The sequence below is a fragment of the Lagopus leucura genome, unplaced genomic scaffold (genome assembly GCF_019238085.1).
Source record: "Lagopus leucura isolate 7727_CA_CO unplaced genomic scaffold, USGS_WTPT01 Super-Scaffold_73, whole genome shotgun sequence".
NCBI classification, from domain to species: Eukaryota; Metazoa; Chordata; class Aves; order Galliformes; family Phasianidae; genus Lagopus; species Lagopus leucura.
The window spans coordinates 100,001,981-100,029,366 of record NW_024962252.1 but is presented as its reverse complement, the minus strand read 5'-3'; the positions used below and the strand labels follow the sequence as shown (position 1 = coordinate 100,029,366).

Below are 27,386 nucleotides of genomic sequence, written 5' to 3'. Positions count from 1 at the left end.
AGATGCATTGTCACAGAAAAGCATCGAAAATAAGCATGGCAAGAAGTATTAATCCTTATAATCTATGCTTTCTCTAACATAAGCACATCACGATCAGTGTGTACTTCACACAATCAGCCTCAAATCTCCTAGCTGCATTTTTGTGTCTACATGCTTCTCCAGATAGCTGGAATGCTGACACTCACCTTGGCCTACCCCTTGCTTTGATCCAAGCGTGATGCAGCGACACTGCAGCCAGCGCTCATCAAAAAGGGCTGGTAGTTAAATCGTTCCTGTCCTAAGTTATTACGTCCTCTGAATACAAAGAGCCCTGAAAAGATACACCTCTATGTTTGGAATCTGCTTTAAGAACTGCATTTGTCTCCAGAGAACCGCAAGATAACTCCTCATAGCATACCTGACAACTTGTTTTAGATGTACTTCGGACAGCCTAATGATCCCTTTCTTGCTAAACCATCTCTGTTAGAGTTGATCAAAGCTTGTTTCTCCTCTTGGAATTTCACTGCCACTACAGCTTGCTCTTGGGTCTGATATTCTCCTTTACCACATCAGTTTTTCCTGCTATCTCTAGGACCAACCTCAACGATTATTTTTTCATATCACAGCACACCTTTGGTTAGCAAGCCACGCTCCCTCTTGAGAAACAAGCGTATCTGCTTAAATTCTGTACTTCTGCTGGTCTGATATTACTTACCACTTGTATAGTCTACTGGCTCCCACTTCAAAGTCACAGACTGGCCTCCGTGTTCTCTCCCTAATCCATATTTCCCCCTCTGAACTTTCATTCAGCTGCCTTAGTGCTCTTCTCAATAGCATGCTGCTGGGCATGTCACAGATGTCTCCAATATGTCTTTAAAAACTTAAAACCCTTCTCTGTAAAAACGTGCTCTGCCACTTCTACTATTATGCCAAGGGTCACATGCAGTTTTTCCAAACATTTAGACTGAGCTGAAGAAATTTCACATAAGCATTTCTGAAACAGAGATAAATCTCAGAACAGACTAAAATCTTAGCTCGTTTTCAATATCCAATTTATATTTAGGTAAAGTTCTAAGATTTTGCTAAAGAAAATCACTCAGGTTAAATATGGACACCTGAGGACTAAAGTAATACTGTGTTAGCCTTACTTCAGCCCATCATGGCCATTCTCTGCAAACCAAGAGAAAACATTTTATTGAAAGCCAGTTGGTACAGGACAGAGTTTTGCAATGTACCTGATGACAGTGCAACAGATACACAATGACAGCTGCAACATTCACTAGAAGAATTTCTTCCTCCCTCCTCCCAGTCTTTAGGTGGGATAAAGCTGGATTTTTCTATGCACAAACTGGAGTCTCCCAAGTCACACTGCTTGTTTAGTTACCACTTGTATAGTTAACACAAATTCCTCTCAATTGATAAAGAGACTAAAAGCTAAATCTAGATTAGCAATAGTTTACTAATTTAAAACAACTTCCAAGACAATAATTTATAATTTAATGCCTTCTTACTAAGGCAAGAAAAAAAAAAAATTCTTTGTGCTGTTATGCATTATTTGGTCCAAATAAGAAAATCATGTGCTATGCTATTACATTTTAAAGTGCTGCCCCAATTTCAAATCTGATTTTTGTAGAGATTTACATGCAAGAGCGCTTTTTAAGGATAACTGATATGTCAGAGTTCAAAAAATTCTCTGAGGAAAATTACTTCCAGCCTGTCAATGCAAGTTGCTATGGCAACTGCCACACTGACTGCCAATGCTCTGCCCTCCATGATGAATAAAGTGGAAGAAAAACCAGAAGATATTACAATGAAAGCCCTTGTACTTTGAGTCTTCCTGCAAAAGGAAACCAAAGGACTGCCTAGCCCATTAAGGTCTTAAGTCCAGGTATCACTTAAGTCCTCACGTATGATGTTCTAGAAATGCACTGACTCAGCTTCACAACTTGAATATTCTCTGCATTATAGACAGGAAAGGGACTGAGACTGGGCTTTTAGTGCCCGAGGGTAAGGAGTGTTGCCCATGTGGGGCTACAGCTGCAAACAGGACTAGAAGAGACTGCAGGGAAAAGGTCACCGCGAAGAAAAGATGGAGTCTACCACTAAGAGTAAAAATAGATGCACTTCAAATGAAGCACAAGTGGTTGAATGTGTCTAGGGAGCAAACAGCTCCATCTAGAGTTTAAAAAGCAAGGGCTATGAAATTTTACATGTAGAAAGTTCAGGACCTATTAAAAATACCTTTTAAGATGGTCAGCACGATATCTCAGTTAACACCAAAGTAGCTGCTAAATGTTTCTTTTAATTTAGAAGTCACTTATCCTTAGAAACTAAAAGATATTTTCATTAAAAACAGACTGAAAACAGATCACGGAACAGAAATAGCAAAGCAATCAAGAACTGCACACTCATACCTTACTCTTTATTTCAATTAAATTAAAAATGTGAAATCCTACCCTTGGGCAATTCAGAGTAAATTCCACTACTTTCCAGTGCGATCTCACCATAGAGCACAGCAAAGAAATTAGCCTGCCCACACAGAATTCAGCAAAAACATTTACATCCCCACTCAACACCAAGTGAATAGACCAATATGGAATGGAACTTGTTGCATGTGTAACACTCCTCATGCCCCAACCCTCCGCATTCGTGCCATCTTCCACTTATTTTTGCGAAGTCAGAACATCCCTGCTGAGCTGTTACACGTTGCAGGGCAAACTCTGGTTTGCACATCATTTTCACAATTTATCATAATCATTCTGTCTGCAGCGAAACAATTACTTTTATGATTCAGGACAAAATCCAGGCTGCAGCACATTGCCTAAGAAACAACAGCAGGCTCAGATAAAGGTCGGTTAGCTTCTCTGGCAGGATGAAAGAAACCAAGCCTTGCATTAGCAAACCCTACTCTGCATGCAGAAGGAAGGCTGCCATCACCAGGCACCTGCAGCAGCAGATACACAGATTCTGGCTGCCTTCCCACATCTAGTTTCGCAGTTCTAACACACAACATTGTATTTGGCTCCTTACCTTTAAAAAAGGCAGGATTTCTTTCTTACAATTAATAAAGATCAGCCACATTTGTATTCAGCTGACAATAAACCCACCAACCAAAGGACCAAGTCAGCCCCTGCAGTCAAGTTCACCTTTTAAAGAATGTGTTTTTGGTAGGCTTCCCCAGCACAGAACCAACGTACCAGTGTCACTGCTGCCAGGGGAATCTTGCCTTCCCTGTGCTGTCAGCCCTTCTTGCACATTATTTGGTCCATAAAACCACACGTGTAACCTCCTTCATGAAACACGTTTTTCAAAACGTCGGACACATTTTTATAGAGAAAACTGACCACATATAAAGGAGTACCAAAACAGCAAAGTTGAACTTTCAACCTCCAGCAGCAGGTTCCCAATACCTGCAGGTGTTGTGCACTTCCTACCACTTACCCGTACAAATAATCTTCAAAACACATCTTCCCTGACATGCTCTTTTTCCTATCCACTTCATGCTTGTTCTGCTTCACATCCTCCATCTCAGCCTGCACTAAGGCTTTAAATAGATCCCCAGGACTGCCCTCAGTTCCTCCCAGACCATATTTTACTTCACGGCCTGCATAAAAACCATGCAGAGACTGGTTTGAGCCTGTGCTGAATGTTTCCTAACTGCGCCTCAGAATTCAAGGAGCAGCACCAAACAGAATAAGAAGGGTCAGAAAATCAGGAACAAAGGACAGCTGCTGGAAAACAGTTGGGTTTGAGGTCTGCTGCATTTCTGCCCCAGAACAAAAGCATGCCCTGGTCTCCAAGTGCCTCATTGTGTTTTTCCCCATATATTTATGCTTTCCCTTTATTTTCCTCTCGAGCTCTTATCCTTCTTCTCTCCTCCCTCCTTGCTATTTCTACCTTCTCGCACTAAGATCATCCCTAATCTCTCTATAATCTATGCCCTTGTTTCTTTTTATAGTACCATGAAAAAATAAACAGTTTATGACAGACCAAAGCACTCCTCTTTCTTCCCCCTACAAGCAATACTAACATGTAAGCATTGGTGAACGACAGTCAAATCATTTTACTACTGTTAACATGTGAGCTGTGGAAGTGCTGCACCTCTGAAAAATAAATCAGGCAGCTTTGTACCTAAAAGTTTAATGTGGAAACGTGTACAAGTGTGAAAATACCTGTCCCAGAGACACACTGAACAAAGCAGACTACCAAGATATTTATAAGATAACACATGTTCCAATACGTAATTAGGAAACTGTCTTGAAATACCCCACAGCATTGATTGAGGTACTGGATTCCCTCAAAGTGTTCTTTTAACATGAAGGTCTCCCAGTTTGTAAGAATTACACACACACACACAGTCTCTTAAGTTCTGAAGAGCCGAAAAACAACACTAAAGAGACCTTGCATAGGAAGTTAATGCCACATTTTCCCCCTGGTTATTGATCTCAGTGCTAACAGAAACATTTTTAGGATTAATTTATATCAATTATCCAGAGCAATAGCTAACCTCATTTTATTCTCATTTAATATTCCATTTTAAATAACCCTTGCATCTAGAGAGCTAAGTATTACCAATTCCTTGAAAGCATGCTATGCACTTTGAAAAACATTCTTCGAGAACTCAAAACATCAATCTTATTTTGATTTTCTATTGCCATGTAGTGCAAGAGAAAGGAAAGCCTCACAGAACAGCCATTCACATGCACATGCAGAGGAAGGAGTTGCAAGTCAACTAATTTATTACCAAAAATGAAATCACCATCCTTCCTTTTCTACTTATCAGAGCCCACACAGGGAGCAAGCAAAATTTCTCCTACAGCATTTTACTCTAGGAAATTTAGTAGTCTGCATTTCAACGTGTACTTTGAAATTGCACTTTTATCTCAGTATTGAAACATTCACTCCCATGTCAAAGCAAAATACAGATTTCCAACTTAAAGTGAAGAAACAACATCTGAAAGTAACTTTTTATTTGCTCTGAATATCACAAACAATGTACATCAAAAGCTTCAACATCACTGTCACAGCTCACTGTCCCAGTCAAGCTGGCTGACCCTATTTGAAGTGGTTTAACAAAGAAAAATGAAAGCTTCCCTTCCCTTCAGAATAGCCATTATGTTGCCTCATCTTTGAGAACAAGCCTGGTCTCGTTAGTCTAATTTTGCAGCTCTGCACGAAGATCTCATGTTACATATACAAACCTTGTGGTGTAGGAGCAAGCAGGGTTTCCTTTAAAAGCACAAATAACAATGGAGAGAATGGGAGAACGCTGCAGCAAGCCTAGTTTCGTGCAAATAAAGCCACATGTCAGCAGTTACGCCGTGCTCTGCATGGAACTGCTGAATAGAGCGAGGCAGCCCACTTCACAAGTACTCTTCAACAAGACCTCCTCTGAACACAAACCAAATCACGGTACTTCATGCTCCTCCTCAGAGTTACAGATTTACTACAGATGGCAACTGTACACTAACTTTTCAAATCCCTAAGGATTAAATGCAACGTATTAACTGCTGTAACCCACACAATAAGAATTCACTTAAGAAACAACTAACATACAGAGGTAGGTTAGTTAGGCTTCGCTTTGCAGTCCAACAAAAGCCGTCCAATATCAAGCTCAAGAGCCAAGAAAATAATTGCTACAGCTATTTCAGTCGCATTAGATAACCATATACAAGTTTCTTTACCAAAAGGAGCGACGCCATTTTCCTTTTACAAAGCCAACAGCTTCATTTTATTTTGAGCTTTGAAGCAAGTCGTGTACTGGAAAGCACTGACAGAATTTGCACTGATATCTACCTGCCTGCAATAAAGCCTGCAAAGTCAAGTTTTACTTACCAGCACTTATCCTTTTGTCAGTGGTTTGAAAAAAAAGCTCCAAACAATCTCTCTACACATGCAGAAGAAAAACGTGGTTGGGAACGATGGAATTGGTTTTTGTTTTTACAGGTAGCACCCCAAAGGGATGCCTTTCAGCTTTTGGAAACCGGCAATTTAATAAAAAACATCCTCTCTTCTTTTAAAGGCACCAACATATTTCAAAACACACTTCCAGAGAGCAGACAATGCAAACCTTTGCTCCAATGTGTATTTATGCTGGTTTTGTTTGTTTTTACAGAAAAACCCATACTTAGAAGTCAGTTTTCTTCAAATTCATTGAAGTAAAAACTGAACAAGTATTTCAAGAAGCTCTTCAGTGTTTCTTCACAGAGGAACTTTGAGGTTAAACAGACCTGTTCTGTTTATGAACACCTGGTTTTCCCTGGGTTTCAAAAGAGCAATTTTGGAGCAATGCAATGACAAGCTGCACGACCCTAGGAATCAAAGCTGACTGATGCCACAAACTACTGTTAAAGCAAAAAGGCTTTTTTTGCAGCTTCAAGAACTTGTGCCCTGAACTCCTCAAATAAAGCCAACACTTGGAAAGCACTGCTAAGTTACTGATATAAACAGTTACGTGTTACTTTGGATTAAGAATATTTCTGTAAATCACACTAATAAGACCAAACAAAACAAAGATACTTACATTGCATTTACTTTATCTTCTGGGCCCTGAACTTGGCCCGTCACTGTTCCTTGGCTGGTGTTTTTAACCCAGCCAACCACTCCTAATTTCCTAGCTTCCTCTTCTGTGTACTGGTATGAAAAGTAATGAAAAAGGACAGTCAGTGTCAGCACATACACCACACACACACCAATTAAAACTGCATTTAAGTTCAACATTAGAAACAAAACAAAGAACACCTACTATGCTCACACTCAGACATTAAGCCATTCCTGTCAGCCCTACAACTGCAGCAGAAGCAGCAAGAATGACATTTCATATGTTGTGATAAATGCACGACTGAATTCTCACATTCATTTATACACTTCCTAATACTATTCTCAAAAAAACCATGCTGCATATGATTCCCCACCCTGCTCATAATGCTCATCCTGCTGCTTGCTTTATCATTTGCACATGCATATAGATCTTCTGATAGTGCAAGCTTTTTCATTCATAGAACTGAGACTTGTTCTTTGTTTACAGACTCTTTAACAGCTTTAAACACGACTCTACCAAACCCAGAGCACCTCTCTACTTACCACCCCTTCTAGGCTACCTATCCTTTTCTATAGCTCCTATCACCGCTCACTTGTCTCCTCAGCAATCAGTCTCAAGGCTCTTTATACACGTTGCACATGCAAACTTAGAGGTTGTCTCTAGTTTCAGTCTAAATCCTCTCCACCTGACTTTCACCCCTTAAGTTCTATCCTTATCTAAAAACAGCAACAAAATTCAGCAATTTCCAAATACCTTGTTTTTTTAAAAAAAGTTCTTATTTTCTTTCATGTACTTATGAAACACATCTGTGTGATCTTCATATACTTGAACCCTGAAATGGCAGAGAACAGAATGGCTGTTCTACAGAAACCCATTAGTTTCATTCCCTGTGGGGCTGTGAAAGAACAGCTAACACTAGCACTTTTTCATTAAGATCCAGTTTACTTTAAGATGCTTCCTCCATTTTGCTTTTTACACGTTCAGTGGCAAGATATGTAGCACATGTACTCTTGAGGCATTTATTCCAAATGCCAACAGCCAAACTTCAGGTCATATAACTACACTGCAAAATAGGAAAATGTGGAGGTAATTTAGTCAACAGAATGGTGCTGATAATTATGTAAAGTGTTTTAAAAGTTGATTACAAGCAGCTTCTCCCTACCAAGCTGTCCAAGAGCATGGGAATGCAGCTGACAAGGTGTTTCTCAATACTGATGGTTAGCTCAGAACTGACACTGTATGCGTTCACATGACTGCAGGTCAGCTCAAAACAAGTCAGAACAAGCTTGCACCTGCTTACCACATGATGTATAGGGACACTTCCCACTTTGTAGAGCACTATTAAAGATGTATCATGCTGTAATCCTTTATCATTTACAATTCTGAGCTATTTCACAATATAGAAGCAATGCTGAAAAAGCTTTTAGGTCTAATATTAAATACAGCTCACTGTGCTCCAACAAAACTTTGGAAAAATGCATCTCTTGTTTCTTGAGTTGCTACTCAAGCATGCAGCTCAGATGAGGAAAACTTTGGCTGGGACACCAGTCAGGGAAACTGTATCGCTCGGCTACAAGGGAACATAAATATCCTTAAATAGTGGCACTGTAAATGCAATTAATAATTTCAACTGGAATGCACGGCTTCAGAAGCCAGCATTCAGCACTTCTGAATTAACCTTTCTAAAGATCTGTACACCTGTCTATCTTGCATGCCTGCTGTCTATCTGCATGTCTATCTTGTGGCTGTTACAACACAAAGCGGGCAGTCTTTAGAAACCATGCAAACAACGCATCAATAAGCTTCTAAAAATATCTTTAATAATACATTTATTAAAAAAAAAAAAAAGTCCTCTTTTAAACACAGTACTTAACTTAGCCCTCAAGCCACCAAGTGGACGTGTTTATAGCCAGATGAGCTGCCCTATTTTTAGCACTGGAAACGCTACACCGCAAGGTACAACTGGTAAATCAGACATTGCCTTACCATCCTGAAACAAACACCTAGAAAAGAAAGAAAAACAGCATGAAATTACTTCAAACAGCACCGTTCCTGAAGAAAAAACCCAGCTGTGGAAGTTTACTACGAACTGCACAGGGGCGCATCCTGAGGGAAACTGACCCCGAGCGCAGGCTGCCCGACCATTTTCACTAACGGAGCTGGCGGCGGTTTCTCAAATGAAAACACAGAGTCTGGGAACTGCCCTGACCTCACACCCGGCAAAACTGCCGCCAGCACGCTGACAGAAAACGCGGGCCTGACCGCAGGTAACGACACGGCCTTTCGGCACAGCGCCTCGCAGAGCACGGCCGGCCTTCCGGCGCCGCACACAGTCACTCTCCTCCCCTCATGAGGGGCCGCGAGCCCCCCAGCCCACCCGGCTTGGAGCCGACGCCTCGGCACCGCCCGCCCCGCGCGCATGCGCACAGTCAGGGATCGCCGCTTGTGCCGCGCGCCCTTGGCGCCGCCTCAGCACTGCCGCCCCAGCCGGCGCGCAGCCTGCCGTTACCTTGCACTCGTCCGAACACTTCGTAATCCACCGACTTGAGCGCGCTGGAGGCCTTCGTCAGCGCAGACATGGCGGCCGTGCGGACGGAGTGCCGCTGCCGTGCAGCAAGCGCTCCACGGACCGAAACCGAGCCGGGCCGCCGAGTCCCGTCAGCGAGCGGCGCGCGGACGGCAGCGCGCGAGGCTCAAGATTCCGGAGCGCGATCGCCTAACGGCGAGGCGCCGCGCGGGCCGTGCCCTGTGTGTGGCGTTCACGGGGCTCCGCGCCGAGCGACGGAACGGCGCGCGCCTGTCGTGTGCCAGCTGAGGCAACTCGGCAACCTCTTGCCAAGAGTGACTGCGATAGAAATCAAATCGTCGTTCTGCTGGCTCTCCCCTTCAGGCAGCCCCCCCACCCAGAGTAACGCATCACAGCCCGAGTCGTTCACGCGTTCTGATGTAAAGACTGCAGGGGAATTGCAAGCAGACCAACACTGCAAAAAGCGCTTTCCAGCCGCACCAGCACTGGTGGAAGCGGGAACGCAACCGACAGTTCCATCGTTTGCCTTAACGTTCTAACACGTTAAATCAGGTGTTCTGCCTCTACTGCAGTCCTACGTTCTGCTACGGTAGAATCGGCACCATTTTGGTTTTCAATAGGATGATGCTACAGAAAGCCATCAAGGCGGAGCGGGCTGCGGTAGGGACTGAAAATCTGTGGTCATTTGCTGCCATCTATCGGCAATAATGAGCAAGAAAGGGTCAAAACCAAAACGGCGTCCTGTCGAAAATACAAAGCGTTGCAACTCAGACCTTGAAACTGGGGTTAATGATGGTACTGAGGGTTAGATCTGCAGGTGCAAAATGCAACGGCAGCCTTTGTTTTATCACGGGGTTGAAAAAAAAGCAATCCTGCCTCTCAAATAAGTTTTCTTGTTGTCTTGTGTGCTCTTATCTATTTTAGCACAACTTCAAGCTGGAAATGCATCTTGTGAGCATCTCTGAACCAGGAAGTTCTCATCTGCTGCCCTTCTCCTCCCATCTTCCTTGCCACAAGAAGCCAGTTCAATATTTTTTCTCCAATTTTCCATTCATTCACTAGATGGCATCGTGCTTCTCGTCATCTCGTAACGACACAAAAGAGAAAGACATCACATGCAGCCCCAAGAACACCAAAAGACAGTACCACAAAACCCCAAGTATTTTAGGGTCTAAGTTGTCAATATCAGTCATCAAACAATATTCAAATACATTACTTAGCAAAAGAGCTTTAACGTATATCATCTAGAAATTTAGATTGTGTGAAGTCAATGAAGTTCTGCCTCTCCCCCACCATTCTGTCAGCTGCTTACTCCAGAGTAGCTATGTGGGCTTAAGAACCAACTATTTGCACTTCCTAAGGCTGCAGCCATTTACAATAAATGCTAAACACTGTCTTACAGTACAGCATGAGGTTACCTTTGGTTATACTGCAGAATGTGTTCATCATTATGAGCACAATTAAACTCCTGTACCGTTTGGATGAACTTGAGGACGAACAGAAAACACAGTACCACAACATCTGTACATCAGTCTGGCAATGAAATACAGAATCTGTCTCATTGCTTCCAGCTAAATACGCTGTATTTAATATTCAGTACTCAGTAAATAAAGGTGACCTTTTCGTATTAAAGCAAAGCAGCAACAACTGTAATTAATACCTGGAAGACAAATTCCTGTCGTGATCACTATGTCACCAATATACACAGGTCACTGTTAGGCTCACAGCAGTTTCTTTCATAAGATTCATCTTTTATTTGTCCCTATTCCCTTCACTGTAAGCTTTCTTCTTTTGATCATCACATAACCTTATTAATTCGAATTCATATTAGTTTGCTTTTATTTTTGTCTCTTTCAGAATACATTATTTTCATTTGTATTCTCACTTCTGATATTCAGATTGAATTCCACTCCCAGCACGGTAGCACCTGAGAACAATTATTACTCCAACTTAAGTTTGCTTATAAAGGATTTTTTTGTTCTGAAAGCCTAGAAGGTTGCTTTACTCATTAAACTTGTTGCATTTGGGGAAAAAAAAATGAAACGCTGTTCTAGAAAAGGCTATCTTCATCATCAAGTCATTTTTTTCTACTCTAAACATCAAGCCTCTGGAAATTCCTCCTAGTGCTTGATTCAATCACAGTAAGCTTCTTTCACTGGCCAGTTTGTAGTCACCGCACAGAAGAAAGGATAGAGAAGAGAATCATTGTTAGAAAACACCAGAATTTGTAATGGTGCTATTAGAACAATGCATCAAGAAACAGAACAAGTAGGGCAGAGCAAGGAACTGAAACAGATACCAGTACTTACAGGTGCACTCCCACAGCACTTGAACAGGGCAAGCAGGAACACCAAAAGCCATCAGTACCCCCATAAGCCATAATCTTAAATAGCAACCACCAAAAATCAAAAGACAACAAAAATAAGATTATGATACAAAGCCAACTTACAGTTAACCAACAAGGCCAGAGACCCAGCCCTGCAGCTCAAAGCAAGTGCAAGTGCTCAGTTCTGAACCTAAATGGAGCCTCATGACTGAGGAGCAGAGGTCCCAGATGGAGCTTACCAGGACAATTAGACCTACTGATGTCCTCTGGGCCCTGACACTGACCACCATCAGTTGCAATCTCTGTGATAAAAGGATTTTACACTTAGATAGATTTCATGTTAGTTAATAAGATTATTCTGAAAGCTGTAGCTTTGTTAGTTATGTTCTTTGTCCACTTCCTGTTCTGAATAGGTGGAAAACCATTAAAACTTTCTTAAACAATTTCTCCTGCTTTCTTTCTATGTGGCTCTCTGTGATACAACACCATCACATCCACTGGATGTTTCCTACTCCCAAAATTACTCTTTGGTGCTCCTGTAGATATTCTGTAAGCTGCATAACCTCCCATGTTGCTGTCTTCATTTATCCTTCAGCCTCTAGCTGTCTTTTATTTCCCTGCACCATTTTTATGTATTATGGCTCCTTCTCAAACCTGTCTGTGATTGAAATTCTGCTCTATGTTTCGTAGAGCTTTTTGCACCAACCATTAACTTTCCTGACTTTTCTTCAGAGTTCACCCCTCTCTCTGCCATTGGCTATCTGAAGTTTTTATCTATTGTTTTCTCTAGATTATTTAATCATTTATGCAATTTTATTTCACCGCTGTTTACCTGAGGCAAAGTCTAAACCTGACTCACTTACAAACGGCTCCCAGCTGATTCTGGTGAGTGCTTTCCCAAAGGATATTGAAAGCTCTGTATAAAAGAAGCTCCCACTCCCTAGCTTCTGCTGGTGTTTGGAGAATGATGAGTGCTCAGGAAAAGGGCTTCAAGCTGTGTAAGTTAGGGTATGTGTTCAAGTATTAATGTGATTTATGTCAAATATATGTAGTCTGTCTTTTAAAGCATTATTCTCTTCTTTGCTTTTTTTAGTAAAAAGCTAAGTTAGTTTTCTTTTCAGTAGTTTTTTGTTTCCCTCATTACTTTACTTCCCCCCCCCTAAATTATATTTACTCTGGAAGTTTAATTTCTTAACAAAGTTAATAGGAGTTTTGCTTTTGCAGGCTTCATGTTGTTTGAGACCCTTTGGGAGTCTTTATTTTGTTTACAACGTGTCAGTAGAACAAAATGTGTGAAGGCCTAATCTTGAATGCTTACAAAGGAAGAGACAACCTTCTCCTGCACTTTCCTTCCAATGGAGTGGCTAACTCTTTAAACACCACAGGTGAGATTTCAAAGCCTGGATGACATGACAGGCCTCTGGGGGTTCTTGCAGAACCTTAGTTTGCCTTGTTCTGTATTAAATGTATTGACAGTATTTAGTTGTAGAACTAATAAAGTGTTAGAAATGCATAAATAATTACAGGATATTTTTCAGTCTCAAAGCAAGACAGGGCTCCTGACCAACAAGGGCTTCAACAATACTGGCCACCAGTCCTACTGGGCACATTTAGAAGAAACTTAAAGGGAGCATAATGCGTGTGGAAGAAGCAACTGAAGTAAAGATCTAGGCTTTGTGTGCTCCTCCTTGTTTTCTTCTTCTGCAGTGCAGCTCTTAGGGTGGGAGCTTTGTCACCAGAGGGAAAAATTATACTTGAGCAAGCTTAAGCTCTGATGCTGAGTTAATAACACTTGAAGTATTTCTACATTCAAACACTCCTGATGCAACTTCCCCATCTGCTTACTTCTCCTGGCCAAGCTTAAGCGCTCTGTACAAAACCACAGAAGAAGGGGCTTCTGCTGGGAGATGGCATCTGGGTGTGAAATTAGCAAGCCAAAAATGTAAAGTAGTGCTGTGCAAAACTCTCACGTTGAAACACAACGTGAAAACTTTCCTTTAGCTGTACCATAAGATAAAAAATAAAAAAAATGCCCTGGTATACTTTAAAACTGCCAAACTTAAGATTCAGGAAGCTAGATATAAAGTCCTTGAGGTCAAATTTGCAATAAACCCATAGCACAGTCAGGTGGGCTGGTTGCAGCCACCTGTTTCCTGATCCATTTGTAATGAGAGCCCCAGTAGGTCTGTGTGGGAGGACCTCCACCCCTGTGCAGTGGCCCATTTAAGCAAGGGAAGTGTTATGCAGGGGAAGAACTGTGTCTGTGCTGATCTAATTATAGGAGTGCAGCCAAATTTTGTGTTTACTGGACTAAAATTTGTCCCTCATTTGCTCTAAAATCATAAGCTATTTACATAAAGTAATACAAGTTCTAGAGTGACAGAACTGTAAGCTCATTATCTGAGTATGGCAAGATGGTGCTGTGCAAATGTTGTGATACTCTGCTTTCTCCAAGCAGTTGCTGGGAGATCCTTCATGTAGAACAGTGGTAAGTATTAAATGCTACGGAAGGCTGCTGCTTTATTAAAGCTCTTACTCACTATGTCTTCATTCTTTCTAGGGCATGAGTGTCCAAGCTTGTGACTTGCCTGGGCCACACTGAGAAAAGAGGAATTGTCTTGTGCTGTATATACATATGTTGCTCCAAAGGTAATGCCTCCTATTTATTTCCATGGTAAATACAGCTGATAGAAAGAGCACAATAACAATATTTGATAGGGCAAATTCTCAGCTACAAAACACTATTTTCCAACATAGTCTGCACCATTAGCTGTGCATTTTTGCCAGCAATTAACAACCACCTCTGTTGCCATACTCATAATAATCTGTAGCAGCAAAGGTGACTCTCTGCTGAAATGCACCAGCCTCTGCCTCACTGTGCTGACCAAAGGCAGCTCCCTCAGCCAGCCCTGGGATGCCAGGTGTGCTGTCCCTCCCCAGCCCTGAGGCCCTGGGCTCTCACCCCATATGGTTGCATCTTTCCCATACTGGAGTGGCCAGGAGCAGACACAGAAATCCACACGCAGACTCACAAGCTCCAAAAAACAGAGGAACATTTATTGGTTTTGGTAATTTTGTGGGACAGGATCTTTTATAATATTGTTTGTGTGCTTTTTCTTTTCTACTCTTTTCTCTTTGTTTTGATTCATTTATTGTTCAATGTTGAGCAGACATCCTTATTCTGAGCCTCACCCTTCTTCCCATCAGCACCAAAGTTTTCTGTTCCTCCATAGCAGCAGCCACTTCTGTACCAGCTCTGAGCCCTCCTCACAGCCCCAGGCAGCTCGGGTCCGTCCTCCAGACTCCTCCTGTTGCCCCAGCACAGCAGCTCAGAGGATGCTGGAGTTCTGGGCACAGGGTCCCCCTACTTATAGGACTTGGAACCAAAGGCTGACTCTTCACATCAGTAGGGCATGGTGATGCCATTCTAACAGTGTCCTATGGTGAACAAAACATGGAGATGTTGGGAGTTGGTGCCTACGGCATGAGAGTTGGCCCGGTGTTAAAGGAGCGGGAAGGATAGAGATGCTGAGGGCTGTTCTCCTGGTGAAGGCTCCCCCATACCATTTTGCTTGCTGAAGAGAATAGTTTCCTGTTAGGCATAGGCACCCACTGGGGCTCCAGCCACCCTCTCATTCCAAGTATGGGATCCCTTGGATGAGAGGATGGCAAATGTGTCCCATGAGGTCTGGGGAGGGTCTGCACTATTCTGACCCAGCTGCCTGCACGTGGAGCCTCCTGGACGTGGAACTGCTGCTGTCACTGGGGCAGAAGCAGTTTGCACAGCAGTGTGAGGGGCTGAGCAGCAATCAACCAGTTGGGCTGGGTGCGTTTGCCAGGCAGCTCTGCAGATGCCGTGAGTGAAGAGACGGGGATCCTTGATCCTTGGTAGAAATCAGATCCCTGAGAGATCACAGCCAGCTTGTTCTGCTACCTGAGATAAAGTGTTGAAGCAGGTGGGTCATGTGAGCTGTGGTACCTCCAAAGACTCTTCTGGGTGCATCTGTATCTCGTGTGGCTCCAAAATCCTGCAGTCATAGTTCATATAAAAATCACACTCCTGGATGAGAAAATGTTTATGCACCGTCCTCTGCAAGCCGCATACAACCTTCTTTGTTTCTCTATCAATATTTATTTATTTATCAGAATGGGTTTTAAAAGTCTTCTAAGCCATGATACAGTTGAATTTAAAAATAATCTTCCTTGTGTGCAGATTGTATTTTTGAAATGTTTTGGGCAATATCCTTAATGACCACAGAGAAAGTCACTGAAAGTACAGTGAATTCTGTGTTTTGAGCAAGGGAGCCTATGCCTTTTTTTTCTAGAGCAAGTAGAAATGTAAGGGACAGAGATATACACCGATTGCTCTCAAAGCAATGCCTCATGTTTATTTCCATGGGTACTGCAGCACATACAAAGAGCACACTAACACTATCTGATAGAGCAAATTCTCTTCTACTCATTGCTATTTTTCTCACTACTAACCACTGTTAGCTAATTTGTGTATGGGCTGATGGAAACCCTCTTCATTCTGTGATGTGACAACTGTGCATGGGCAATCCAGAATGTGGTTTGTCTTTTGTGTCACTTTTGCCACTGCTGAAATGCACCACCCACCACCTCACTGTGCTCTGATTGCTGTTTTGTCCTCATCTGCGTTCAGCAAGCGTTGATGAATGTCTTTGGTGCCATTCTTTTGTATGCAAGGATTCAGTGACACACCCTTGCTTCTTATGCACTTCCATGTCAGACAGCATCCCGTCAGACTGCCCCTCTGTTGTACAGCAACAGCATACAATGGGATACTGATGGGAAGGTTTCACCACTGCTGCCATCCCACCATCATCCACCTCTGATACTATAGGCCAACATCACAAAATAGGAGGCATTAGTTTTGGAGCAGCCTAAAGGATACATTTTGTGTACATACGTTACAAAGCTTACCGTATTTCTTACGTTTTTTTTTTTATTAGATCATAAAAAAAAATAAAAAGAGAGCAACAAAAACATAAACAAATGGGATGTTTGACCTTGTTTCGTTGAAGCTAGGTTCAATGGCAGTGGCTGCAGTTCCCAGTGAGCTCTCAGGGAGTTCGTTGTAGATTTTTCATGACATTTTGCTCTCCGTGTGCTTCATCCTTGACAGCAGTTGTTTACAAATGTACATACTGCCAGAAAGCCATGGCAGGAATGAGGTGCAATTGTGAAACGAAGGATACTTTTCTCTGGGTAAGACAGATTATGAAAATCTATTAAAGAGACATTTATTCATTTTTGAGTTGAATCTCTGATTGCAATTCAATTTATTCTATTTGAAAATCTGCAGGAAATGTATATCAACTGAAAATGGAGGAGTCACAAATATACCAAAAAAAAAAAAAAGGATGATTTTTTCAGCAATCTTGAAAGCTGTTCTCAGATTCCTTCATCCGAACAGAAAGCTCAGCTGCATATTTTTCACTGTTTCCAAGTCTGTGTTTGTCCAGTGTATTAAAAGGCATAACATTATTTGCCACAGCGTGAGTCAGCACTGCACTGCACCCTCCCCATGCCCTGGGTTCAGCCCACACAGTGCCAACTGCACACCGACGTGTGGCTGTTGCTGAACTTTGGTGCAGCTTCCAGTATGTTTTCACTGCTGTTTGCCAGTTCCTTGCTTTGCTTAATGCTCCTTCACATAAAGGGTTAGGATGACAAGCTACTCAGCCTCTACCAGCAAAAAGTTCAGATTTCTCAGTCTCAGTTAAGCTTTGCATAGTGTTTCCACTGCTGTAGAAAACAGAATCTTCAGGTAAATTGGATGCAGTTGATAGTTGTTAAAATCTTGGTCTGAAAACCTAATGGAGAACTGAAAAGCACGGCAGAAATGAACGCTCAATAGGATGCAACTGGCTGTGAAGTCACACACCATCATTTTGAAATCTGCTTAAATAACAAGATGTCAGTAAATAAGACACGAGGGGACGAACTGGTGAATCCTGTAGCAGAGACTCTCCAACAGAACTGTGACTAAAATCTACCGTATGCCACTGAACTCTCAAGTGTAGGAGTGAAAGGCTGAAATTTGGGGTTAGGTGTGGTAGTTCCCCACTGAAATGGATCAAATTATCCTTGGCCCCACGGTCAAATCTAAACCCTCACTCACCTACTGTAATGCCCGTCAACATTTAATGTCATTGGGTATCATCTCAGTTTGGAAGCTAAGTATAACTTGAATTTAGAAGCAATGTATGAACCAAGGAACAACTCAACCATAATATTTTAATGTTATGAATCCGAGACCTAGAAGCTTTATGCAAATTAGATAGGATCCTAAACGAACGAAAGCACAAAAGCAACATTATTCTGGAAAAGCACTGTGCATGAGCAGATCGTTAAAGTCCCCGACTTTGCAGGCTGTTCTTTTGGCACTGTCTGTGTGATCTCTGTACTTCTTGGATTATTTAATTTAAAACTTAATGCTTCTTGAAGTTGCACCGGGCATCAGGGGGCTCAGAAAGGTAGAGGGAATTGACTGGGACTGGGAGAAGGGGCTGAGCCCAGGATTTCCTCTTACCCTTTGAAAAGAGCACATTAGCATCTTAGTCTTATGGCTCGATAGCAAAGCAGGAGATCAGTCTCACATTCCATTTAAGATCTATCCACACATAAGGAAGCACATTAACATCTGTGTGAAGCAGGGACCAATCTGCTGCCAATGGTTATAACATTTTCTCTTCTTGCACAACGCAGAGGGGGAGATGTGGTCATTTAAAGCAGGTAGTTATTTATTCCCATTGAACAAAGGCAAGTTTAAACATTACCCTTCCCACAGCCATTAGAACAATGATGTCAGACTCTGTGGAGGATTTGGGGCTCTGGAAAAGATCAAAGAAAGCACGAAGGTGTGGGTTGGTAAAGGAACAGTGTATAATGGAGGTGGGTTGACAGCTATTACATTTTGCAGCACTGTGAAACTATTTGATTAATTCTCATTAACTGCGTTAGCCCACTATTTCTTCTCAAAAGCAGCAAAAAGAAGGCCTAATTAGTATTTCAGAACCTTGAAATGTGTTAGTGAAGCATTTGTCATCAGATATTTCAATCAAGCCTTGCTGTATGGATGATAACTTTGTTTTTTGGATTTGAAGCACTTAATCTGCTGGCTGATTCCAACCAAATGAGGGGAGTGTGTTTCAGAAACAGCTTGGAGTAAATCTGGCAAAAATCTCCACCTGTCAGGAGGAAGATTTGTTTGCTTCTAGGTGTGCTGAGGCTCCAGAAGCAGATCTCATGCAGTCTGTATGCTACAGGCAAGGCCTCGTGTTTGCCCAAGGTAACAAAGCAGACATCATATTTTGGGGTTTTTGTCCTCTTTCTTTTGTCATAACCAAATGGTTTCATTGCATTGCTAGAAAGGTCACTGTTGCCAGACCTCGATTTCCATCCGTTTTCACACTAGATGCTGCCTTCCCCATCCAACCTAGTAGAAATACTTGGCTTTGTATTGGTAAAATGAATTCATACATGTATATTTTTAGCCTCAATTCACGTTTCAGATCTACTTGAACGCTTCTGAGAAATCTGTGGTTATTTGGAGAAGTGTGGATCTGTTTGATGTGGTGTTTCTGGATTTTTGAAAAGCCTCTGACAAAATCCTTTGCTTAAGCAAGCTTCCACAAGGTTTAAAAAAGACTTTTGGTAGATTAATAACTGAAGGAGCAAATATAAGGGGAAGAGAAACTTGTCAAGGAAATTCAAAGGGGATTTGTGATAGGACTCGTACAAACTATTCTCCAATAGTCAGGAAAAAAGGAAATCACTTGTTAGCTTGCTGATGGTTTTAGATAGCTCTGGGGAGTAAAAGTAAGTGCAACAGCAAAGAGCTACAGCGTCTCAAAGTAAATGACTGAACGTTTCAGACAGCTGAAGTTGTGTCATTAAACAAAGTATTTTGCAGAACAAAAGCGCACCAAACAATGAAACGCAGTGCTGGTTTCTGAATGAACCTCTTATAATTCCAGACTGATTCTGGAGTTACTGCAGCCAGTTTTGAGATCGATGTGATGCTCTGGTCTGTCCAGAAAAGCACTGAAGAGAGGTATGTAATGAGAAGTGTCAATGGACCAAAACAGCGCAGGCTGCTTCACAACTCCGGCTGCACCAAATATCGCATTCTAGCCATTCCTCATCTTAAAACAACAAACGAGCTTAAAAAGCAGATGAATAAGGAGATGAAAAACCCATCTATGTGCTATTAGACACTGTGATACAGCCTGTGACTCAGGTCTGCCTTCCATGAGCTGAAGAAGATGGAGAGTGCACAGAGGGGAGTAAAATATTATGCACGCCTGGTTCTGTCTTCAGTTTTAAGTTGTAGTCTTGGCACAGGAAGCTGTTCTTGCTGATTTCTGAAGCTCTTCTTACAGCAAACACTGGCTGAAATCAATCTTAATGAAACTAAAAACTTTTCTGGAAAAAGATTTATTTGTGTGGGCTGGAGAGAGAAAATGGCATGGAGCCTGGGAATCCAGGGAAGAAAAACAAGAAGAGATTAACATGAAAGGTTTTGGCATAAGAAAGATATTGAGCAGAGCAACTTTGACAGCACCAACCACTCCCTGAAAGGCTCCTGGGGACCTGGGTGCCGCCATACAATGCTGTGTGCAGCAATGTGATGGCAGTCGATACACAGGGATGGCGGTCTCAGCTCTGTGGCCATTCTCACGGCTGCAATCTCAGTGCCGGAGCTGATGTAGCAGAAGTGTTTTGCTCGGCACCTAAAGCACAAGCTGTTCTAAGCTCTGTTGAGATCTGAAAGTGATGCTGACTTGGTAACAGCCCAGGCACCCCTGACACCACGCGAAATTGCCTTTCCTTCCAACTTCCCATTTCAAAATGCTTGCTTTTCAGAGATGTTCACTTTCTGGGGACAACCAGAGTGACTCTGAGGCAGTTTATTTAAATTTTGGGGCCTCATGGTACTGTTCCAAGTACTGATGACCAACCCCTTGCTCCATCCTTTCCACTCGAGCAAGGCTCACATCTCTAAGGACAACCATTTTTCCAACTGTGTCTCATCAGGTTTTGAGGTCATCAGATTAATTCATGGCACGGTTACAGGATTTTTAGCATGCATTTGCCAAAACCAAGGAAGTATAAATCAGATTCTGCATTCATCTCCTGCAGCGTTACTGAAAAGGAAAACACATGGGTGTTGTAGATAGCGGTATCACTGCATGCCTGAGGAAATAACAGCTAACGCCTACTGCACTGTCCTGCAGAGCTCTCTGTGAGATTACGAGGTATCTTCTCTGTGCTTTTTGTTCAACACAGATTCTCCTTTTTCTCCTTGAGTCTTTTAAGCCCCTTCATTTTTTCACCCAGTTCTCAGCGCTTTGTCCAGCAGAGGGGCAGCTTCCAGTTTTGCACTAACCATGGCTCAGTTTTCCGCCAGGCTTAGCCTTTAAGTTACAACACAGAAATGTGGCAAAAGCAACTTTTCCCTCTCCCTGGAATTTCTTGGAATTTACAGTCCTATTGTGTTCCCTAATTAGAGCACATTCCTTCTATTCCAAATGGACTTTTTTTTTTTTTTTTTTGACAGTTATAAATTACTTGCATAACTTATGAGTAAATTACTTACTAATTTGCAGTCAGTTTCACCTTGATCTCTTCTTAGTGGGACACCACACACAATAAATCCCATCAGTTTAGAGTTTCCTGAATCCCAGCTTTAGTCAACGGGACCTGCATTGTCACAGTCATGCCCCAACACTGTTATTTCACCAGCATATAAGCATAAGCAATTTGCCAGATTGGGCCAAATGAATGCTAAATAGCTCTTCGCTTGTTTCATGTCATGCCCTCCAAGGTTTCTTAATCTGCTGGATGGCTTCATGATGCACTCTGACAGAAGCTGCTGCTAAGCACATTTAGAAACGTGCCAAAGTCGACCACGCAGATTCAGTGCATAAAGCCATGCAGTCAGAAGCAAACTATGGGCAATTCTTTAGCAGGAGGGAAAGGATTGGTTGCTTAAGGGAATGTTTGAATGTGCTTGCCTCTCTTCTGTAATTCATAAATACCTAAATATTGCTACTCCACACTGAGACAGTGAGCAAGCAATCCACTGGAAGAGTTAAAGCCTCAACAACCACACAAGATACAGCCATGAAAAACAACTTTCTTTTTTTTCGGCCTTCACTTTTTCAACAAGTTTGAAAATCCAAACAAGGACTTTGTCTGTTGTTTGATTTATCCTGGGCTGGGAAAATAGACCTTAGACTTTTTTCTTTTTAATACATATTGCCAAATTTCTTAATCAGAATAACATGCATTCATATTTTTGCTAATGACTAATTAGAAGAGGAGAGACTGTAGATGTCGTAGGATGAAGAACAGTTGTTCATAGGTTTGATCCATCAGTCGTATCCAAAAGGGCTTTGAAGGCTTTTCTAAATATATATTTACATGTAGTTTTCTAATGCTGAGAAGTACACTGCATGTGGTGTCCCACTGATGTCAATGAGACTAATCCTGAAGTTTGGATAATATCAAGCAAGTTAAAATTTCATGATTTGTTCCCATTCTGAAAGATAAATCCTGCCCAAAGTTTTCTATGTAGTAGCCATTGTGATAACCTAAGAACCAGAAGGAGACCAGAAGGGGAGAATTGAATAGACGAGCCACAGAACTGAGAACTGCAGATGAAGGTGAAACACATGCATTTACCACTGGAAAAAAAAAAAGGGGATAAGGTCTGCAGAGCTGGAGTAACTGTTTGAGAGGTCTGCTGCAGATCCAAACATGGAGTGACTGTATGAAACTGCCACGTCCTTAATGAGCAGTGTCTATGCAAGAGACTGATGGCTGCTGAGGGACTGTTTCCCTGGTTTCCTACAGTGGCAGAATGTGTAGAACAGAGCTTTGCAAGTTTGCTGTCATTAGATGCTCTTCTGCCTCTGGCTCCGGTTTGGAAAAATGGTGAGGCAGAAAAATCCGTGCTCCAGCCCCTCAAGAGGGGAAGAAAAAAGATGGTAATGCCTTTTATTCCAGAGTGGGCTGCATTTATGTCATATCAGAGGAATTATTATTCATTTCAAATAGCTACAAATGATTTGGAAAGAAATCAGCAGGATATTCCTATAATGAGGCTCAAGTCTACTATTTTATCTCCCTACAGCAACAACAGTTTCCAGGGGTATCTTCAGGAGCTTCAGATATGTAGATGGAACAGACTGTCAAAGCTAAATTCTCATGTGTGGACGTAAGACAACTTTGCATTCCAAATCTTACGCAATAAGGCAACTAAAGGGAACAGGAGGTGGAGAAGGAACATCAGCTCTGCTATAAATGATTTTGCAAGGGATAATTTTGGCCCTGTGTTTGTACAGACTGCACTCCTTGTAAGAACAGTAACCCACTAGCATTAGCTGTTAAAGAGAGGTCAAGTAATATCTTATGAATCAATACCACTGAGGATGAATTTTACTGCCAAGACTCTCGTAAACAGAACCACCAAGAATGGAAGGTTAAAGATAGCAACATTGCCTGTATTGAGTCAGCACTGACTGCGTAATAAAGTTTTACAAACTGCACAGGTGCCCACTTTAAACACCTCACGATTGGACTCAAATTATGGCCTCAAGTTGCGTGAAGGGAGGTTTAGGTTGAATATTAGGAACAGTTTCTTCTCCAAAGAGTGAGGTGCTGGAAAGGGCTGCCCTGGGAGGTGATGGAGTCACTGTCCTGGAGATGTCAGAGAGCCGTGCAGATGTTGTGCTGAGGGACGTGGCTTAGTGGGGGAATATTGGTGGAAGGTGGATGGTGGACTGGATGATCTTGGAGTTTTTTTCCAGCTTAGGTGATTCTATGACTCAATTCCTATTCTGTTCAAATTCTTTTCCAAAGAGCATAGGCACACCTGAGAAAATTATCACATGTGGGACTACTGAAACAGAACTCTATCAGTGTGCAGGATGTGTGCTTTAGATCACATTGAGCCACCCATCCAACCTGAAACACGTAATAGAGCATTCAGACAGCCTTACTTTAGGGACCTAAAATTAGTTACTTTGAGTCACGCTTCAGAAGAACTTATTTTTGGCCTGTACTATACAGGAAGCTTAAGTTCCTTGGCACCTTATTCACATGCTGTCATTGCTTTTGCCCCCATCCTTCGAATAGATACATTCTCTGCTTTAAAAAAAGTTTATGCAGTAAGTGTATTTCTAAGTTGCACCCTTCTAGCTCACCAAAATGTTTCCTATATTTAGGCAGAGCAGTGTTTCTCAGATTTTTTTAAATAATGCAGAAGAGGTAACAGATGTCTCCAGATGAGATTTCTAGCTACGATCCAGCATCATGTGTTGTTTTTAAAATCAGTGCCCCCGTTCATTTGATTAAAACTAGTGATTTGAATTGCATTCACACGCTTCAGAATATTGTTTGGAGTGACTAATCCTACTGCCATCTTGCTCATTGTTCCCCAAGAAAGTAATAGCTGCAGTTGAGTTCTTAGGGGCAGGAGGGAAGATGAGCAGCAGTAATTACTGCTCTTCACTGTTTATTCCACACAAGGAATTGCAACAACCCAAAAATCCTTACAGTGACTTAATTTCTCAGGGGCAGGGCAGTAAACACTTCAACAGAAAGCTGTAATTATAGTCCTTTCTCACGTCCTTGTTTGAAGGGATGGAGCAGCTCCTTGCGATGGAAATGGCCTTGTTAGTCTAAAGACTTGCAGCTAATAACTACGGATGCTTCTTCTGGGACGATGTATGTTAATGTTAATCTTCTCTGCAAGTGGGTGAGCAGCATGGCAGCAGCTTCCTGGCTGCCTTTGGCACCTCTCAGCGCCTGCTTTGGGTGACTGACCGATTTAGAAACATGGGGAGGAGAAAGTCTGAGGATCTTCATCACTGACAACAACAACAACAAAAAAACAGCTACTCCGCTTTATTTTTGCACTGGTGCCTTTTGAGGCACAGGAGTATCACAGGGCAGGGTAAATATCATAGAGACAGTATGAAGCTCATGTTGGATTGGGTTTTCTTTTCCAAAGCCTAATATACATGGAAATCCGTCCCTTAAAAAATTCAACTTCGGTCAGAAAGTACAGATGGGTCACCAAGGAAAACATCCACGTAGGAAAAGTACCTGACTGACAGCTGAGAGAGCAGAAACCGCCGTCAGAGTCGAGTGACAAGTTTCCTAACTGCTGATGACTGCTGGTGTTAGCTGACCTAAGGCAGCATGCCATCCAACAGGGGAATGTGTTAACACTGCTACTCGATCCACTGTTAACAGTCGAAATTTCACATGAATGGGAAGGCTAATTTTTTTTTTCTCAACTACAACGCTTGGGTTCATCAATTCTCAGGATTTTATGCCAAACAAAACAAGTGGCAACCATATTTAGGTTGCTCTCGATTCGTATTCCTCCTACTTAATAGGAGAGGAAAAAGCTGTTGATGCAAGTAGCACAGACGGGCTCCTTGTTATGAAAGCTAGTCCTTCATCATATGACTTGGGAACCAAATGTGCTTTTACACACTGCTACAGCCAAAACATATTGCAAACTTGAAGAACAAATGTATTTTTGACTCACTTGGCAACATGTGTCATGTTTTTTTCCTTCTAAATAGCAGAATGTCAGTACACTGGGGAGCAAGGATTAGTTTTTTAGTAATTATCAAATGTAAATGATTCAATAGGCAGAAAATACTTTGAAATCACAAGTTCTATATGCATGATTACTGTTGTAATTGCTGATGGACTCAATTCTCCTTTCTTCTTCTTTCAGATTCTGAAAACAGGAATCATTTCTGAGAACAACGAGGTCAAATTAGTTAGCAGCACAACTGAGGTGCTGATAGCACATTTTGCACGTTTTTGCCAGGAAAGTAAGTGTCTAATTCTGGTGGAAGGCAATTGTGTGCCTGAGGTACAGCAGTCACACATGAGGAGATTCGATGGTCCAGTTAAACGAGCACCCTGAGGCTGGCAGTGCTCATGTTTTTGTGCTTTATGTATATATATATACATAAAACAGTGTAGCTATGAAGCCACAGAGAGCACCTTTGGCATTCCTTATGTATCTGCCAAGTTCAGTTTCAGAAAACTGGACTAGAATTTCAATGTTTTTTTTTTCTTCTCCAAGTCCAAACAACAACATCCATATGCTTCACATTTAATAAACACTTAATGAACATTTAATAAACGACAGCTGCCATTTGAACCAACTGCTAGCACATTTGAGTAAAAAAGAATTACCCAGAAGAGACAGAAAAGAAGTAAATATAGATTTTTCAGTTTCAAGGCACATCTAGAATGTTTGAAAAGTATTTTTACTTATCCTTATACGTACATATTCTTCATTACCACTTCTAGGCCAGGAACCCAGTTAATTAGAGTTTATGATACAAGTATTCATTTCAAAGTTTGGCTTCACCTGCTGTTTATTTTTGTTTTCACCAGCAAAACAGGAAATGTGACAGAATGTGCAAACAAGTTTGACAGAAGTCAACTTTTATTTGTATCTCAAGCCAAAAATTCACATATAAATTCTTTGCAAAGGGTAGATAGGAGGAAATAGAAAGTGATTTTAATGCTTCTACAAAAGATGTCAAGAAATAAAACCAAATAAAAATAAAAATGATAGTCCAAACTGCTTAGTAATAATGTAAATGCTGACAGAAATAGTCCACAAGAACATGTGATACAAACTCTTCTAGGAATGGAAAGGCACTGTGAAAGTTCTGAGCACGCAACACAAAATCATCGCCTTTCTTCTACTAAGAGCATAGGCGTGGGCAAATGAGAAAAAGCAAAACTCTCTTGTTTTCGGCAATGCCTGCTTGAAAATGTTTGGCTGTTTGTAGTAGTGGAAATAGCAAAGTATTTTATCCTGGTCTCATCCCACAATTCAGAACAAATACTTTCACTGAAGCTTTGAAAAAACATTATTTGATTCACCGGAAGGGATTATAGACTTCCACTTTCCCAAGATGTTACAAGAAAAATACTTGATGGGAGAGGTATGAAGTAGCATAGAGCCTCCCTTACGTGTCTGGGTAAACCTTATTCACACAGTGTTGCTTTACTGGTACTTTTGTGCAGAAGAAAGCTACAGCACTTGTGCTGACTATGTTGTGATGGCTGTAAATGGAGGTAGCATTCAAACTGGTGTATGGATCGCACACTGGATCATTTCCTGCTGCACTGGAGTGGAAATAAAACTAGTGGGTGGCACAAAAGGCGTGTTAATCAGAGAAACACAGAACATCTTCAGTAGGAAGGGAGTCATAAGGATCGAGCCCAGCTCCTGGCCCACTCAGTGACAATACGGTATAAATGCACTCCTCAGGAAAACAGTGTGAGAACACCTGAGCATCATGGCTTTATTGCATACAGGTTGCATTTCTTCTCTTTGTGGTGTTTTTCAGCATTCAGTTAGCTGTTTTTTCTTCTGGGCTAGTTTGAGTTTAAAGACCAGAAAATAGGACTTGCCCTTGTCAGTAGCTTTATATCTAATGAATTTGAAGCTGTTCAATGGTCACAATGTAACTCTTGAGGGGAAATTCAATTAACAATTATATTTAGGAGACAGCTGGAGATAACAGCTATCAGCACTGCCTGTTATCACACATTCATCGCAGCTTTATCCAGCACCCACAGAGGCCAACGGCAGGACCAGGCACTGCCAAGCCCTGTCTCACTGACCAGCATTATTATTTACCATAAGCTTCTTAGGCAGCCTCACAATCTGCTATCAGACCCCGTGACTAATTATTTCCATCACAAACTCCATCCCTGTTTCACATTTGGGCAAGGAGAGGAGGGGACGGCCTCACGTAGTGCCAGGGGAGGTTCAGGCTGGCTGTTAGGAACAATTCCTCCTCCCCAAGAGCGGTGAGGCAGTGACACAGCTGCCCAGGGAGCGGTGGGGTCACCTGGAGGTGCCCCAGAGCCGTGGGATGAGGCACTGAGGGACGTGGGCAGTGGGCACGGTGTGCTGGGCTTGGACTGGG

The 27,386-nt window shown here is 42.0% G+C and overlaps 1 protein-coding gene and 1 long non-coding RNA gene across 4 annotated transcripts in view; one reads left to right on the top strand and one right to left on the bottom strand.

The window, feature by feature from the left end:
- Positions 1 to 9,184, bottom strand: part of ACYP2 (acylphosphatase 2) — a 46,677-nt gene extending 37,493 nt beyond the window's left edge. Inside the window, exons 1-3 of the mRNA XM_042862236.1 lie at positions 9,030 to 9,184; positions 8,507 to 8,523; positions 6,503 to 6,612 (exon numbers count right to left, since the gene is read on the bottom strand). Coding sequence (XP_042718170.1) covers positions 6,503 to 6,612; positions 8,507 to 8,523; positions 9,030 to 9,099 — 197 coding nt within the window. The 5' untranslated portion in view covers positions 9,100 to 9,184. The remainder of the gene's footprint in view (positions 1 to 6,502; positions 6,613 to 8,506; positions 8,524 to 9,029) is intronic.
- Positions 9,185 to 12,228: 3,044 nt separating this feature from the next.
- LOC122190980 lies at positions 12,229 to 25,948 on the top strand. 3 transcript variants are annotated; one of them, XR_006182271.1, is made up of 5 exons: positions 12,229 to 12,381; positions 12,598 to 12,758; positions 13,934 to 14,022; positions 22,538 to 22,621; positions 25,160 to 25,948. It is a non-coding gene; the product is annotated as an uncharacterized LOC122190980 (long non-coding RNA). The 3 variants fall into 3 exon arrangements; XR_006182272.1 differs by having other exon boundaries at positions 12,233 to 12,258; XR_006182273.1 differs by lacking the exon at positions 22,538 to 22,621.
- Positions 25,949 to 27,386: the final 1,438 nt, after the last annotated feature.